General features: G+C 30.4%; 1 protein-coding gene across 3 annotated transcripts in view; it reads left to right on the forward strand.

The window, feature by feature from the left end:
* The first annotated feature begins 1,531 nt into the window (after positions 1-1,531).
* LOC145322248 (choline transporter-like protein 1) overlaps positions 1,532-18,356 on the forward strand; it is a 44,627-nt gene continuing 27,802 nt past the window's right edge. For 2 of the 3 annotated variants that reach the window (XM_080164112.1, XM_080164114.1), the window contains exons 1-26: positions 2,134-2,214; positions 3,063-3,158; positions 3,390-3,440; positions 3,818-3,909; positions 4,131-4,200; positions 4,524-4,620; positions 6,663-6,774; positions 6,963-6,994; positions 7,189-7,276; positions 7,632-7,678; positions 9,388-9,430; positions 9,499-9,551; positions 9,689-9,732; positions 9,932-10,021; positions 10,855-10,879; positions 11,297-11,355; positions 12,384-12,434; positions 13,007-13,031; positions 13,424-13,518; positions 13,988-14,065; positions 14,200-14,258; positions 15,838-15,915; positions 16,059-16,076; positions 16,406-16,453; positions 16,670-16,772; positions 17,829-17,881. In XM_080164112.1, the coding sequence (XP_080020238.1) occupies positions 2,173-2,214; positions 3,063-3,158; positions 3,390-3,440; positions 3,818-3,909; positions 4,131-4,200; positions 4,524-4,620; positions 6,663-6,774; positions 6,963-6,994; positions 7,189-7,276; positions 7,632-7,678; positions 9,388-9,430; positions 9,499-9,551; positions 9,689-9,732; positions 9,932-10,021; positions 10,855-10,879; positions 11,297-11,355; positions 12,384-12,434; positions 13,007-13,031; positions 13,424-13,518; positions 13,988-14,065; positions 14,200-14,258; positions 15,838-15,915; positions 16,059-16,076; positions 16,406-16,453; positions 16,670-16,772; positions 17,829-17,881 (1,649 nt within the window). In that variant the 5' untranslated portion in view covers positions 2,134-2,172. Of the gene's footprint in view, positions 1,573-2,133; positions 2,215-3,062; positions 3,159-3,389; positions 3,441-3,817; positions 3,910-4,130; positions 4,201-4,523; positions 4,621-6,662; positions 6,775-6,962; positions 6,995-7,188; positions 7,277-7,631; positions 7,679-9,387; positions 9,431-9,498; positions 9,552-9,688; positions 9,733-9,931; positions 10,022-10,854; positions 10,880-11,296; positions 11,356-12,383; positions 12,435-13,006; positions 13,032-13,423; positions 13,519-13,987; positions 14,066-14,199; positions 14,259-15,837; positions 15,916-16,058; positions 16,077-16,405; positions 16,454-16,669; positions 16,773-17,828; positions 17,882-18,356 lie in introns of those variants that run through there. The other variant, XM_080164113.1, reaches the window with a different exon arrangement.

An 18,356-nucleotide genomic window follows, 5' to 3' on the forward strand; every position in this document is an offset into this window, starting at 1 on the left:
TTATAGAGTAGCATCACTTCTAAAAAAAATCGTGGGCGTAGAAACTAACTTTAAAAAAAATTTTGTAAATGTTTTTGAATGTAAAAAAATTTTAAATTGAACATGAAAATATCAACAATGATTAATTTACAGTATTCTATTCTTTAATAAAGGAACAATTAAGAATGAATTATTTATGACCGGAAAACCATAGAAATCAGTTAGGCCTTCAGTGCAAATAGTGTCTAAAACATAAACATTAGATTACTATACATAGATGAATGGACAGGTACTAATAAAAAGATAAATATTTTATAATAAGACAATTGATATAAAATCAGGGGTTTATCCTTCAAGTTGCATGGGAGGTAGGTACACCTACCACAAAATAGATACACCACACTTCCTAGGTTTACCATGAGTACAAATGACAAATTCTCATGATATCATAAAGGAAACAATTGTTTAAGAAAAGCTATATACTTAAGGACTAAAGAAGAGAAGAAGAAGTTTTATAATGAAGATATAAAGTTTTACTTGACACAGCTCAATTATTCATTAAACGAGACCGGAAACAGTCCTTACACGCAAAGATATAACAAAAATATAAATAAATATTTATTACCTATGGATTTTATATTGCAGTAGGTAATATACATTTTTCATTTCATGCATTTTTAATTAAACATTTCCATAGAGAAAAGTCTAGTATTGAAAATTGAAGGGGAATTCATGAGAAGAGATTTTTTAAATACAGGGATATAAGATAAATAAAATAGTTATTTAATAAACCTACTACACCCATATCTTCCACCGATAGTAATGCGCAAAGAAAAGTAAAATTTTATAATAATAAGAGAGGTGTGTGATTGTTAATACATTTATGTTCCATCCCTTTCTTCTTGAAAAATAATGACAATGATAAACACATAAAATCAACTTTTCAAAAGGTTTAATATTTCGAACCATTTACGTCAAGGTAAAAGTTGAGTTTAAGATATAAACATTCCATACATAAAAGACAAACATATTTATGATTTTTAAAATTGCAAGACATTTGTCTGAAAATCATAACTGTGGATGGTAATGAGTTGCGCCTGTTTTGGACTAAGGCATTCTCACTACTCGAGCACCTGAAACAAAAGCAGTAGGAACCATTTTAACGTCTTTATTTATGACGCAGTACTCGGTAAACCTTTTATATAACCGACAATCAGCATAAATGCTACCTGTTAAGCCGCAGTCGCAAGTTGGAGTGGGGCAGAGAGGGCTTTATAGAAAAAGCGTTGCTTGTTAAAACTAATTAAAAAATATATGCTATAAAAAAACATCACAATGTTAAAAAATGATAAACATTTTATATAAGCTTTTACTCCTATAATATTTGCAAAAAAGCAGATGATTAACGTAAAAAGGTTTTAACTAAGTGATAGATTTTCGTTTGTTTTGAAAAGAACTTAAAATTTGTATTCTATAATTTTCTATGATACACACACAAACAACACATACACAAGGCGAAAGGAATTGTTTGTTTGGAAATGTTCATTCGGTGATACACATTTGAACTTTCTTTCTTGGTAGTCTTGAATTCTAGTAAGAACATGTTTAGTTAATTGTTTCAATGTTTATTTTTGTAAATTCTTTCGTAATGTAAAAGCGAGAATAACCCTATAAATTGAATATATCTATTTGTAATATAATAAATTTTGCATGTCTTTTAGTGTCACGGATTTCTTATAAATTTTGAGTAATGAACTATTCCTTGTTGCATTAAGGGCTTTAACCCGGGGTTGCAGACAGAGAATGTGCTGCCAGTCGTTTCTTATTTGTAATGTTCATTTTAAATATTTCATTATCTTCTTTCCTTGGCATAATTATTTGTGATTTTTTATTCTTCAACTAAACCATTCTTTTTCACTGATTTTACTCCCTTTGATCACACTTAATAACACTGGTACCCAAACTTTTCTAATCTATTTAAGAAAGAATTTGGGTACTTTTATTGAGTTTTCATTTTAAAAAAATAGTAACGTAAGAACTTTTCAACTATTAATTTAATCTACAGAAGGGGTAATTTTTGTTTACTATAATTGGTAATGTGTATAGATTTATCGTCCATTGTCTTATCTTTTTTTTGATCACAGATATTTCCCCAGATTTATTTTTTTATTTTGTAATATAGACATATAAACGATGGCTTGTTGTTGTTCCAACCAAGTTGAGCCTGAAAAAGAGGCAAGTAAATCTTTAGTTAACATGATATAGTGTCTATTTACTTTTTTAAAGTCTGTGCGCCTATTATTCGTGCTACTGGGCCCACAGTATAAGTTGGCCCATTATTAGAGACCCCTTCCTTTGGAACCAGTTTCCGATTTTCAGCTCTTGATAAAAGAAATAATCAACGATAAAACGACTAAAGACATCAAAAGCTAAGATTTAATGAATAACATCTAGCAACTAGTATCTAAAAATATCTATTGACAGGTACTATTCTCCTTACTTAATTAATTAAATAATAGATAATAAAGCTTTAGAGATGAAATGGTATAAAGATATATTTATGTGACGAATCCTCTTTTAATTGAAGAATGATTTAATTTTTGTTCAATAACAATTGTACTTTTTCCTCCTAATTTATTTTATGCATCTATGAAATTTTTAAAGTAATTTTTTATTACTTTTATTACTTTGGAAAGAAAATATATGTAAAATTGAAAAAGATGAACACATTCATAAGTAGCTAAGCTTATTAATATAAATTTATGTACTTAAATGATTGCTTAAATTACAGACAAACGGCAACAATAAAATTCAGTTTTCTTTAACATACGAGAAATATACATGCCTTGCCATAATTGTGATTGGAAATGATAGATTTCTACTGAAGAAATGAATAAAGTATCCAAGGGACCAATTAAGTTATAGAGTATGTGCCCATTGATGAGCAGAATCTTCACATGAAAAATCAGCATTCTATTTCACAAATTAAGCAATATGAATTAGCTTTTCAAATTTTACAAAAGCTTTACGAATAGATAGAGTGGGTTATAGAGTATCTCTGTTGTAAAAATAAATATTCTAAGGACGACGAAAATGAGGAGCTAGAAGGACCTTTTGAAAACAGATCTTGTACGGATGTAATATTTCTCATTGCTTTCATCATTTGTATCTGTGGCATGGTAATATTACTCTAAATATTTTAAAGTTTTATTAATAATTAATAACATTTTAAAATAAAACATCCAATCAAGTGGATGTTGAATATAGGTATTGTTCACCTCTATACTGCTCTAATCATTTATAAATACTTGGAAAAACTTTGAAATATCTAAAGTGTAGCAGCTTGATAATCAGATATTTTATCATTCTTGTAATTAAGCTTTTTATAGTTGGTATATTCTTTTTTTTAGATCGGATTATTTGGTTATGGCTTAGTGGAAGGAAATCCAAATAGATTTATAAGGATTGTAACATTCATTATATTATTACTATAGCAAACTTATCTTAAAACAATTAATTATTTATATTATCAAACTTTACCTTAGTATAGTTCTAATTATAGTTCTATATGAAATCAAAATTTTGACCTAAAAGAGTTTTTAGTTGATCAAACGCTTTTCTTAGTTCAAGGTGACATCAGTTTATACATTTAAGTCGTTGTTGGTAAATGAATAATATTTATAAGCTAAATTGTAAAAATAATGTTTAAACACACCGTTTTGGTTCCTGTAGCTTTGTTAAAAAAGATTCTATTATATTTTATAATTCTTCGTCCAAAAATACACATTTCCTGGAGGTTTCATCATTTAAATTGATGAAAGTTGAATTTTGAAAATACAGAGGCTATGATGTATCTGGTGATATTTGTGGACAACAGAATGACAAGAATCTTGTTTCTGGTTCCAGTGGCAAGAATCTTGAAAACAACAAGTAAGAATCCTTTCAATGACTCGGCCTTTAAAAGCTATACGATGAGGTAGGTCATTTCAAAATTGGATACACATAAATCAATTAAATTTATCTATTTGTCTGTTTGTTTGTTTTTAACAAAGGATCTGGCTAATCGCTGAACCGATCGGGTTCTCCTTAACAGGGTAGCTTCTCATAGGTTCCGGGAAGGTTTATAATTATTTATGATCTCTTATTTTTAGGACGTTATACATAGATTTTGTGAGAACTGCTGTAATAAGCAATAATAATTACTATAGTGACCTGGCAGCAAGGAATTTTACCTTAGATTGTTTTATATGCTCCTTTGAAAGTAAACCATTAAAATAAATTGCGAGGGGAATATTTTAAAATTAATATTTACAAATTTGTCTCTAGAACAAAAAAGAGTCTCTATTAACTAATCTAGGTTGTCAATTTATAGTAAGTCTTAAAAGTTGAATAACATTTTTAAACAAGATAATGATATTTTTATAGTGTAATTTTTACATATTTTAATATATTTACATGAAACAACCACAAAGCAACCTATTATCGCTACAAGATTCAGTATTGATAGAGGTAAAAGTTTTTATCTAATGGAAAATATGGCTAATAGACTGTCATTGCCTGTACCAAGTGGTTTGACTATACAAGCATCCCAGACTGTTAACTATTGTATTACAGGAGGGACTAGTTCAACATCGTCTACAGGTAGAAAGGTTTAACTTCATATTTATATTTAATAAAATATTTGGTTTTATATAAGTGTTTGTGAAGGATTTAGCAAGTTCTGACTGACTTTTGGGGACTAGCGTTTAATTGCCGCTGAATTTGTTATAATTCTAACATACAAAAATTAATAAAAATCATGAACTCAGTTTCTAGCAGACAAAAAAATTATATTGAATAAAATTATTTCGGCTTGTCCTAACAAATATTTCTTTTCAAGAATATATTATTTCATAGATAGAAACTCTACTGTGATATTTGTGTAATAAACAATCTAAGAACCAATGTATTTTAAATTCCTGTTTTTTTTTTTAATTTTGTTAGCAGTTAATAATATAGGGATAGGGGTGAACAAGTTTTAAGGGCAATTTTTATAGTCATTAATTACAGAATGTTTACTTCATTGTGATGTACTGGTAACCTTATGATTCAAGTAAATGCTTTTCTTCTTAGAATTTTTTCTTGTCTTTGAGTTTTCTAACTTAGATTAACATTAACAATTTACTATTTTCTTCCTACTTTCTGGATAAATATGGGTTCCATGGCCTTTCAGCGAAAACTCTTAAATGGAATTAATTGCCATCCCAGTATCCCTGTTTTATTATGTCCTAACCTTCCTTAATTTATTTTTGTTCTCTCTCTGTCTTTCTCTGGTGGAATTTGTTCCACTGGCAAGAAATTTGGGTTTTTTGATAACTTGTTTACCCCATCCCTTATCCTCCTTCCCCACTTTTGCTTTCATTACAAAATTCTTCCATCCAATCTTAACAACGCTACTTAATAATATAGCTCACCAAATTTAAACATGAGCTGACGTTAAAATCGGAAATACATATCATTCATTATGAAAATAATATATCCAAGTGCGTCTGTCGATAAAAAGAGAAAGACGCAGTCACTCATTTAGCTCTATATTTTAAATTTTAAGTATAAAAATATCGTTTTCGGCTATTCCTTGTCCGATTTAGGCTTTTAATTATATCCTGTCCGAGACAAATTTAGATCCGTTGACTAATCAAAAATCGTTTCAGTTAGAGGTGTACCCAACGTCTCATTTTATTGCTACCCAAAGTCTTATAACTACGTTGCAATTATATAAGAAACCCTAAATTAAGTTTAACAAAAGGAGTATACTACACATTTAAATCACGCCCCCACCGCGTGGTTTAGTTTGGCACTAGTTTGTTAGCAACCCTTTCTCTCTCTATCCCCCCGTTCTCTCTCCCTCTCTCTCTCTCTCTCTCTCTCTCTCTCTATTTCTACCCCCCTGTTCTCTCTCTCTATATATATCCCCCCGTTCTCTCTCTCTCTCTTTTCTCTATCCCCTCGTTCTCTCTCTCTCTCCCTCTCTCTCTATCGACCCGTTCTCTCTCTTTCTTTTAAAAATATCAAGTTGCACATAAAGATTACGACTTTAACGTCTTATTTTATAATATCTGTTTAACCGATTTATTCAGTAATTTTTTGTTTTATCTATATCTAATGTAACAATACACGATATAACGTTTTGCTTCATTTTTTAAACAATTTTAAAGAATATACACCTAATATTTTTCATTTCAAATTTTTGTCCTGAAAGGGTTAAAATGTTTAGTTTAATATCAGACCACATTACGGGAGTGTCGCACAAATCAATTTATATTAAAACTAAGTTTTCTTAGATTTACTATATTATAAATTTAAATTTTCTGTGTTATGAATAGAAATCAAATACTTCAATGTTATTCAAATAGCAATATGAATTTAAAAAACTCAATTAATGATGCTAAAAGTAGAATAATGTGTCTTATCGTTCTGGTCAATGAGAATTTAATAGGGATTATTGGAGCACTATGAGTTTTTAACATTCTTTATTTGGAGAATTCAAGCTCGATTATAGACGTTTATTTCCTATATAGATCTGTCATGGATCTTGATGCAATGCAGGCCGTTTTGTACATGTTAAAAATTAGAAGATTTCATTAAATAAAAGTAATCGCAAATATACTTAGTAAATAATAAGAGTTTCGTTTAACTTAATTAAGGATCAATTCAATCAACAACTGCATCATCAGTGACAACAACAGCTGTGGCAAATTCAACAGCATCAACAGTCAGTTCAACTGTTGCAAGAAGAAAAAGGGAAATAGATGAAAGGTATGTTTAACTTGTTTAATGTTTTCTTGACTTTAAAGAAAATTTGACACACCTCGACTACCTTTTTCGTCTTTAACATGTTTATCAAATTTTTGTACTTTATTCCTTTTTAAATAACTTGATATTGTACATTAAAAAAATAAGTTACCAAAGTAGTAAATATCAGAACTACATAAATCTATGTTAAGGAATACCACAGCAGTTTGGAAAACTTCAAAAGGTAAATTATAGCAGAAGATTTTAAAAGTATCACAGTGCATAGGATTTTTATTTTGCGAGGAATCAAAGAATTGTTTAGAGAACTTTTTAAAAAAAACTTACTGAAACAAAAAAGCTGTTTGCCAGTATAAATAATTAGTAGACTTTTATATATTTATTTAAGTCGCCAAATTAAATTAACCCATTGAACTTCAGTGTTGAGTCCTGGGGGAGGAATATTAGACTTGGTGTTGCATGGCAAACATCTTTGTAAATATTGTGTCGAACAATGTCCACAAAACTTGTAAGTTTTTATTTTATTTGACTCACACATTCGTAATATATTAAATATTTAATAACTAATAGGCTTATACGGCACCCCCAACCATTTAGAAGGGGGTATTCACCCCCCCCCCCCCAACAATTTTAGCTTCGCGCGCATTTTTACTACTAAATATTTAATAGTATTTAAATTACCCCTGGCAACAGATTTCCCCAAGCAAATTTTACCCCCAGAGTAAAATTTTTTGGGGGTAAAACAATTTGCGCCGCGCTTCGCGTGCCACTCACCTCCCCCCCCCCCCCCTTAAAAAAAATAAAAATTCCCCCCCCCCTAAAAAAAAATGTTATCCCCCTGATTGCAATGATATATATTTTAGTTTTAAGTTTTTGTCCAGATGCATGCCGACAATTGTACAGCAAAAAGGTATCATTTAACTATAAATTTATTTTTCACAAATATTACGTCCAATAATAGTGGGCTGTTTGAAGGCGGATTCGGAGTGCGCCCGTACTATATCCTGGATTCTCGACTATGGCCTACTTAATCTGATCTTCTAGATGAGATAGACTTATAAAACTGGATTTACTGCTGGATACATAAGTAAGACACTATAAAAAACTAGAGCTCTCTATCTCAGCTGACTTGGCCGTAGTACACCGGCAAAGTAAAACGTGGCAGATTTTGAGATATCAAAAAAGTCTAAAATCTTGAATATTTCTCGGTTCTGGACTTCAGAGGCCAAAAAGGAACCCTAAAACTCGTTTTAGACTATTTAATGCGCTAATAACCGTATTAAATCTTCATGCCATTTCTAAAAATGTATAGAACGTTGTTCTAGCTCAACTGTGGCCCAAATGAGAGCCGCCGTGTCAGGTTAGCTTAAAAGATGGGTGAATTTGGGTCCTGCGATTTCTCACGTCTCGAAGGAGATGTGGCCTCCCAGCAGCCTCTATCCTAAAGAATGGACTATTGGGCCTTGGGCTAATTTAAAGCATGTACCAATAAACATGCCTATTCCACAAAGACCTCTCTCATTGCCAATATTAAGGAGAACTTTGCCATCTTGGACAGGGACATGGTGGTCAGGGCCTGCGGGCGGTTCAGGGGGCAGATAGAGGCGGTGATGAGGCGTGTGGCGATTTTGTTAAATAATCTAATAGTCTTAAATCCAATTTGCTTCCTTTTTTGAAATTTAAAAAATCTTTAAAATTGACGATTTTATGTTCATTTGTTAAAAAAATTTAATTTGTCCGGTTTTATTTGACCCACCCTGTATATTCAGCCGTTAAAATAATTGAAATCAATCATAAACCTTAAAGTTTGAGCATTTAGGAGGAATAAATATAAAAATAGATTAAAACCTGCTACATCAATATTTATTGAAGTTTAAACTTTTGTCATAAAAAGACAAACCAATTAAAAAGAAATGAGGGAGGGATAGAAAAAAAAACATTAAAAGAGAGTGTTTCTAATATGCTGTTGGTTTACATTACCTGACTTTGTCTCTTTCGCTTTGTTAAGTAATGACTAAACAAAATAATGTTCAACTTTGGTACATCCAGACAATGATAGAAAGACAGACACAGAGGAAGAGAGAGAGGGAGAAAGATGAAAAAAGAGTGAGAATGATAGTTGAACTATTACTTAAATTAGAAACTAAAATATTCATATATTTCCACTTTACTTATAATATTACTGTTTACTAGACGTGTTACTCAAAATACACTGTTTCGAATTTCATTCTTCTGCTGACCTAAAAAGTTACCTTAGGGGCCTTACAGGTAAAATGCATAATTTTAGAAAACTGTCTGGCGCTAGGTGTGGAGTAGACTTTGACCTCATATGTTAAGGTTGAAATATGCAGAAGAGCTAAAGACCTGCACATTGCTGAGAAATTGCTAAAACCGCCGTGATACCGTTATCTGTAGATTTTTTAGAGGCCTGGGGCTAGGTAGCCAGTAGAGATAGAGAGATGAAATTTTGTACATGTATTTCTAGGCCCCTAAGGTAACTTTTTAAGTCAGTAGAAGAATGAAATTCGAAACAGAGTATTTTGAGTAACAGGTCTACTGTCTACCATACAAGCAAATCTTTAGTTAAATTTTGTGCATTAATAAATTGTTGTTGATTAGATGCTTCTGAACAAGGAGAAGATTTTTTACAGTCAATTGCAAGGTTTGAAAAATATATTTAATGAAAAAGACAATTAATTTTCAATAAAATTTTTTTAAATAAAATTTTAGGGATGTTGAAGCAACAGGAAAAGAGATCCTCCTTATCTGTTTCATTGCAATAGGTAGATCAATGAATAGTGACTAAATAGTGTCTTATAACAATTGTTACTGTAAACGGTTCATCGATATTTTTTAAACAAAAGAGTAAGAACATATTTTTTTTATAATTTTGAGTTTTATAGTTCTATGTCCCTTTTAGTGCTGTCTATTGGAATAACGGTGGCATTTAGAATATTTTCACAGGTAAACAAAAAACAATTTAATTCTAAAATACCGTTTCTAGCATATTCTAAGGGCTCTGGAAAACATCAACTGTGCAGCTATCAAATTAAAAAATATATCAAAATTTAAGTCTTATCTTAGTTAGGTTTTATGTAAAAAAGCACGTTGGTAGTTTACTCCATAAGATAAAGTTTAAATATCTAAACTGATTTATGTTTAGATAATTGTGTATGCTATTATTGGATTGGTAATATTTTCTCTGCTAACTGCCACAATAATTCTTTGGGTTATTTGGGCTGTTAAAAATAAGGTTAGTAATCCCTGAGATTTATCTTAATACTCGATAGTCAATGTATAAAAAACTAGGATGACATAATTACTAATAGCGTAACTCTGAAGTCAAACTGTTGAACAAACAAACATTAACACTTGTAGAGTGTCAAAACTTAATAAGCAGAATAGACATACTGCAAGTTGAATAAGTACAGTATTCTGTTTAAGGATATACTCCAGGAGTCTTAGTTCCAAACCCTAAGAAACTATGGCTAATCAAAAAAGGATATACTTACATTTTTAGGACACGATTCTAGAGATGCTTCTCTAAAAAAGTGTACCTTGTTGTCCTAGAAATCATTGTTTCAATAATCAAATGTATATGATGATTATAATGTAAAAAATAGCATGTTTTAAATGGACATACGTAGTCAAACTTTACTTTATGATTTTGTTCAAATATTCCTATCTAACTAAAGTTATGAAGGTTTATAGATTTACAAATAGGGTAGCTTCGCTCCTCCAAAACACCCAGACGTACTTACCAAATGCAAATTAGAAGTTAACAGGAGCAAAATTAAGTTATTTCCGAGTTAAAGCAAAAGAAATTACATCATTTCTTCAAATACAAGCATATTTATTGAAGTTTACATTTGTCTACCCTTAATGTCCAAGTATTAGTCATTTGATCCCACTGTGAAAGTGCTTAATAACGCAGCCACACGTGATACTCACTCATATTCTTTGATTGTCCTAAGTCCTAACAATGTATAATAATGAATTGCTCCTGTTTGTGGCCAAGGCATTTCATCCCCTTGCCTTGAACTTATTATACTTAATTCTCCTTTGAATGAATTTATTTTATTTCAGAACTATAACGCTCAACAACAAGAAGGTAATAAAGATATGTTATTATGTATGCTCAGCTCAGCTCATCAATCATGTTTTGGAAGAAAACAAAATTTGGTAGTAAAGGGCATTAAGATTGACCAAAGTTAAATAAATTTGATCTATATGTATCAATTTTAAGTTTGTAATACCAACAAATCTTTTTTTGTTTGCTTTTTAAAGGAAAGCTTTTCTCTTTACTAAGGGTCGGTCCGCCCGTCCGTAACAGATAGCTCGTTGTTTTAGGCATTTTAGTCAAACAACTTGTATTGAAAAATTTTGGGATAGCTTTTTGTTCAAATTATTAAATAATGATGAATTTTAAATATATTTTTACCCTAGTTTTGTGAATGTTCAATTGTCTTACTTTATGAATTGTTGTGCTTTGCTTTTATGGATGTTGTCATCCTTTTTTTTATATTAGGATATGTGGCTCCTGATCAAAGTTCTTTCTTTGGAAGACTATCTACAGCCTCCTCAAAGGTAACTTTAATAGTCTCCTTCATCCCAAAATCTACATATTAATTCATTATAACATAAATAACATAACATGACATTTATTCAACTTTAGCATGGATAAATAGTAAATACATATAATATATTTCTATCCCTTCTTTGTTCACATTTTTAATAATTTTTTATGTTTAGCATGTAAGAGAGAGAGAGAGAGGGGGGGGGAGTAGGTTTGAACTTCAAATGGAGTAAGGGATTTTACCCAGATTTCTTTCGCATCAATTATGGATTTTTGCATAAGTTTTATCAAGTATCAAAATAAAGATAGCCCTATAAATGTATTTCTTTATCTATTTAACAAAGATTATTTACATACATACAACTAATAATCTTTCCAAAAAAATAATTTATTTCTCAAATATCATTATTAATCAGGAAATAATGTTATAGTGTTTCCATTTATAGTTTAATAATTATTATAATATATAATTTTTAAGAGCTGTAACATTGAAACAGTATTATTAATAATTATATGATATTAAGATTAGATTACTTGGTAAATACTCTTTGTTAAAGATTTATTTTATTTAATAGATGTAAATATTTTTTACACTTTAACATTTACAGAATATTTAATCATTCCTGATCTAGGTGGGCTTCCTGGTTTTCAGAAAGCAACTAACAAAAGTCCTAAAATTCCCCCTCTCCTGAAAAATACAAAGCTTTTATCAAAACAAAGGCATTTGTTGTAATAACACAAGTAACATGAAAAAAATGTAAAATACTTTAGAGAATATCAAAATATTAAGAAAATATTCTTTTTTCTTTGCAAGAGAGTTTAATGTCACATCTATAGAATTATGTATATTGTATTAACTACAATTGGCAAATTCCAAAAATAATTCATAATCCATGCTTAATAAGTTTTACAAGTTTTCAAACCTAAGTAAACAACATATATTTATAAGTATAACAGAAAACATGCAATACATACAGTTCGAGAACCTTACCTTTATATTTTATACTTTGCCTGTCGAAAAATAACTAAATATTTTTAGAACGAAGTGACATATTATCTTATTGGAGCCATTATTGCCACTGTTGTATTGGTAAGTGATTAAGAATTGATAATACTCTTCAAGTCATTATATGCAGGGCCCGGCAGCCGCAGCCACCATTAGCCGCGAGGCTTTCTCAGCTACGTAATAAACCTCAGCTTAAGTCGCAGCCGTTAATTTTTTGGTGGATGATGTTGTCCTTGCTTCTGATAAACCTTACTTGCTCTTCCTCTTTGAATTTGATTTTTAATTTAGAATATTTTATTTATCTATTTCATAATAATATTATTTCTTAATTGTCCTTGTTTTATTAAACTTTTTGTAATATAATAGGTATATTATTTACTATTAACGCTTAATTTCGGTTTATGTAAAATAATTTAAAATTTTGAAATTGGTTCTACATGAAACGACGTATAGTTTCCAATAAAAAATTACATCATACAATACAAATGACCAATAATAGGCCTGTATACAATTTACCATGGGTAAAATAAATGTATACTGACCTATCATTGGTCATTTGTATTGTATGACGTCATTTATTATTGGATATTAAACGCTGTTTTGTTGTATATTCTCTTTAAAAATAATTCTTTAGCCTTCGTAAACTGTTATTTTAGGTGGTGATTCTGATAATACTTCTAGGTTCTTCAATTCATTAAACTTATATTTTTGTATTTACATATAATGACAAAATTTGGTCTAAATAGTTGTTTTCGCGCAATGCAATGTATTGTTTTGTTATTTAAACTTATTTAAAATTGCAAGGGAGGGAGTTTTGACATTGGATTGTTAATAATGCTTATTCCCAATGTTTAATAAACACGTACTTTGATTCATTTGCTCAAAAACGTTAGGGACTTTTATTCAATCTTAATTTGGAAGTAGAAACATTTTCATTGATAACTTTGATCATAGCAGGGGAAATAATTGGAAGTGTACTTAAATTTCTTGTCCATTGTTGTATCCTTGAAGATCAATGCCATTTGTAAGTTTTTCTGTGTTTATAAATAACTGAATGGAAATATATTACAAAGTATTGAGAAAAAGAATAAAGCTTGTGATTCAACTTTTTAAAGAAGCAGGAAAAGCAATCCATGCAATGCCTTTACTTGTTCTACTTCCATTAGGGGTAAATATAAAAAATTCTTGAATTACCATTTATTACATATAAATAAATACATTTATTTGAACCACATTTTATAACTTTACACTACTCTATAAGTGTTTGTGTAATGTGTATGTCCTTCCGTCTGTCGGTAATGATAGCATAGTCCGATCTTTATTCGACTTGTAGACTTAAATTTTATAAACTTTTTTATTTCCTTTGCCATTCCTTCCTCGTCTTATTATGTATTTTTCTTTTCATGAATCAATTATAAAAAATGAAAATTGCTTATTGTATTAAAGCTCGATAAATGTGGATTAAACGGAATAAGACGAGCAAAATGCTTTACGGCTTTTCATTTTTTGTTATAAAAATTCTTTAAATCAATTTAAAATTACTTTTCACATACCATACCACGTAAATGACAAAGTTTGAATTTCCTTTTAACAAATCAAAACCACAAAAATATAAAATTTAATTGATATTTGTTTAGACAGTTATTTTGCAAGCAATAATTGCTGCTCTCTGGATTTTTGCCACTCTTTGGATAGAATCTGTGGGAAAACCTGCGGTAATATTATTTTTATACTAATTTATACTATTTGAGTAAATAACACAGATTTTTATTTATTTTATGTTTGTTCTTTTTAAATGTATGATTTAAATGTAAATTATAATTTAGAAATAAAATAAATAATCTCTAAGGTTGGAAGTTATGGCTTTGTTATCTATGACAAATGGGAAGGAATAGCATGGCTGAGATGGTAATTTTATATGATTATCCATATGTCTATTATCCATAAGTCTTTTAAATATGTAGAACTTAACTAATATAGAGGATCGCAAATTTTTGTTATGCAGATTTAAACAAGTACCTATTAGTGTCAGTGTATTGGGAATGATTTTGTTAGTTTTCAGAAAAGATGAAAATCGTTTCTGATATTTAAATGGAATTTGGAATAAGGTTTTGTGTTGTGTAAGACGATATTTTTTTCCTTTTCTCCGGGAGGTAAGGGGAGTGGGGGTAAAAAAATGTTTCAAACGCCATTGTTTTCTCTGATGCGCTCCGCACATGCGGAGCCATGAGGCTCAGTTGCTGATTGATTTTTGTGAAGGAAGGAACAGATTACTTTCTTAAATTTCGAGGGGTATAGTGTCTCTAGGAGCATAGATCTGGTAGTGGTATGGGTGCTTATTAATGATTGTAACTAAGAGGATTGTCAACTGCTTTTATAGAGCCTTAATGAAACTTGACAACCACCTTCTTGATCATTCATCCTATACCTGGCCAGCTAGTCCATAACTAGGCGTTCATTCGCCAAAAATCGGTCTTTCCAGCATAGAGTCCGTGACAGTCAGAAAGAAATGATAATATTTTTATAACTTTATGGTAATAGACAAAGAAAGGGAAAGATTTGTAGAGATGACACAAATAAATGGTATCTGTATTCATACAGGGTGTCTGTCGGAAACTGTTTTTTTAAACGCTTATTACTCTTTGAGCTATCTTAGCAAAATAAAAAGTATTTGGCAGCCCACTACTGACTATTTTATGGAATAGCAATGAAAAATCCACAATGTTAACAGAAAATAATCTACAAAGTAATACATAACAGGCTGATTTTTGTGAATGTAAGACAAATCCACTAGAAAACTATGCCTTAGTTAACTTTTAAAGAAGCTGATGATCAAACGTTGGAACAGAAAGACTTACTCCTGACATTAGAAACTGACATTCGAACTGACATTGATGTCTATTTTAAAAAATCTGGTATAGTTCAGGTTCTTGTGTGCATTTGAAGCAATCTCACATGAAAAATCAACAATGAAGAGCAATACTATGCTTATTTTTACATTTTGCTCACTTATAGTACACCTCAGATTCTTCAATAATGGGATTTTTTTGTTTGCCATGTCAAGCCGGTTCTATTAGAATAATTAGAAAGTCTGACCGACCAGCCGTTTGGCCCCTCACTCATCCTAAAGTTCACAAAGCAAATATTTTCTGCTAAGTCAGTCTAAATTCGTAATTTTTTTCCTGTTTATTTTGTGGATTTTTCATCATTATCCCATAAAATGGTCAGCAGTAGGCTGCCAAAAACTTTTTATTTTACTAAGATAGCTTAAATATTAAGGGAGTAATAAGCGTGTAAAAAAAACAGTTTCCGACGGACACCCTGTATAATAATTATTCTATTTGGACATATGTAAAACATTTGACATTCCCAATACAATTTTTACATTTTTTATTCAATAATGTTAATCATAAAATGTTGCATACATTATTTCAGCTGTAAACGCCTAACTTATATGCCAACGCCTTACCTGCATTTTTTTGTTAAGGTTCCACTTATTTGGTTTACTGTGGATGGAAGCTTTTATTGTTGCAGGACAACATATGGCTGTTTCTGGAGCTGTCGCAGGAATATTATATCACATTTACAAAAAATAATCAAGTAGCATAAAAGTGTTACAACATGAATACATTAATTGTGGTGTTATTCCCCCATCGAAGTAAAGAAAAGCTTCTAGTAAAGATACATAATGTATTATAATATTTATCTAGGCTGGTATTTTTCAAAGTAAGTTAAATCTTATATTTTTTGGTGAACAGCAACTTTGTACAATTACATGTATATCGAATACATATCAAGTACATCTTAAGAAAAAGTATTGTTTACTTTTCTTGTTCGATCTCTATGTTTATACAATTTATGTGCATTGTGCATTATATAGAAAATTTACCCGCATACTCTTTTTCTTTGTGTTGAACATTAATAAATAATTGCAATTGCAATGCTAACAAAATCTTTAAAATAGGACAAGAGAAAACTATCAGATCATAAATCATTCCATTTTAGTTTGTCAAATTTTTCATTTTTCTAATTAAGATTATCTTTCTTATTTGCAGAGACAAATCATCAGTTGGTGTTCAAACAATTCTTATGTCAATCTACAGGTAGCTTTACAAATTTCAACAGAACTCGATAGCTTTTTTGAACAATTTTGGAACAAAGTAGCAACCGAAAAATTTAACCAAATTTACAGCAGTGTTGCTTCCTAATTGAGCCGTAGTCGAGGTATATTTAATTTAGACGACCAGTTTTTGCATTTAACAGAAGATATTATTAGCATGAGCTAATTCTGAATATTTTTTTTCTTTACTTTTTTTTAGATTAATTCGCTTTCATCTTGGAACTATTGCCTTTGGATCTCTGGTCATTGCTATTATACAGCTAATAAGAATCATTCTAAAAACTATTGAGCATATTGCTAAGGTAATCTTAGTATTATTAAATTACTAATTTCACCCAAAGCTTGTTAACTTTTGAGATCCTTGGCATTGTGATGCTTATAGAATAAGTCTCGATGAAAAGAATCAGAAACCTAAACATCTTGGAAAATGGATAAATTTAGTAGCTTTAAAATGTTTTCTCGGTTTATCACCGCGAATTAACTCGAGATCTTTCCATTCAGTCAAATCACTGATAGACAATCAACCCAATACTTTGCTGTCTGACGAGGATGGATAACGCAGAAGTTTACGAATCTTTTATTAGAAGATGAAAACTGTGCATCTAAAAAAAATTTAAAATACATTAGATAAAATAATACATATAAATGAAGTAATCAGATCAATTAAGAGTAATAAAAGCATAAATGGTTTAAACGAATACAAATATTATTCTTAAGCGTAATACATCAAAATTAACATGTTACATAGGTACAATTGGTCTTTTTATGAAACAAAACAAAAAGAAATAATCTGCTCTTCATTACCAAAAGAATTTTAGTTGCAGTTTGGCCTTATATTCATTGCGCATGTGATATATCGTTACCTGGTTACGTCTCGTGCAAGCAGGACAGACTTATAGCTGGGTTCTAACATTCAAACACACTTTCCATGGCACAAAACATTCATCTCATGCATTCTCCGATCAACAAAGGAAAACATGCACAATGGAGAAAAACAATGCGTCTCGCTATGAATGCCGCGCTCTGGGAGGTACCTCTGAAGGAAATGTTGTCGTCGCTGATTTTTCGGAGTAAGGATTAATGGGTATGGGAATTTTTATTTAGTGCACGACACAAAGGACTAAAGGAACACTTCCTTTCAAATACACTCGGGAGTGAGATATTTAGAGGTTTTTAAAGATTTTCCAAGGCTAGAAGCGAAATATTTTGAAACAGTCTATGGTTTCTGATTCTACTATCCAATTTAAACCCCCGTTGCCTAATTTGTAACTAAATTATACATAATTACGAATTTTGAAATTTTCAATAAACTCCTAATTTTTTTTGTCTTCCTTTGATTTATAAGAATGAAATTTTAGAGCCAGACAGGACGAGATAATAGACTCTCAAAACTATTTGTCTCTCTACTGAAGTAAGTTTAACTAAAACAAAGCATTTAACAATCTATCTAACTAATATATTTTCTTTTAATCGATTTTATCAATATGTTAACTACAACAGTATTATCATTAGATCTTTTCATGAAAATACCCTTTTTCGAATTTCAATCTTCTGCTAACCTAAAAAGTTACTTTAGGGGCCTAGAAATATATGTACAAAATTTCAGCTCTCTATCTCTACTGGCGACCTAGCGCCAGGCATGTAAAATATCAACAGATAACGGTAGCACGGCGGTTTTAACAATATCTCAGTAATGTGCAGGTTTTCAGCTCTTCTGCATATTTCAATTTAAACACATAAGGCCAAAGATATTATATCCAAAAAATCTTTTGTCAAAGTCTACTCTAGACCTAGCGCCAGTCAGTTTTGTAATATCATGCATTTTATACCTGTGAAAAATGAAATCGCCAGCGCTAGGTGTAGAGTAGACTTTGACAAAAGATTTT

The sequence above is a fragment of the Acartia tonsa genome, chromosome 6 (assembly GCF_053477335.1).
Source record: "Acartia tonsa isolate MP-2025a chromosome 6, ASM5347733v1, whole genome shotgun sequence".
Taxonomy (NCBI): Eukaryota; Metazoa; Arthropoda; class Copepoda; order Calanoida; family Acartiidae; genus Acartia; species Acartia tonsa.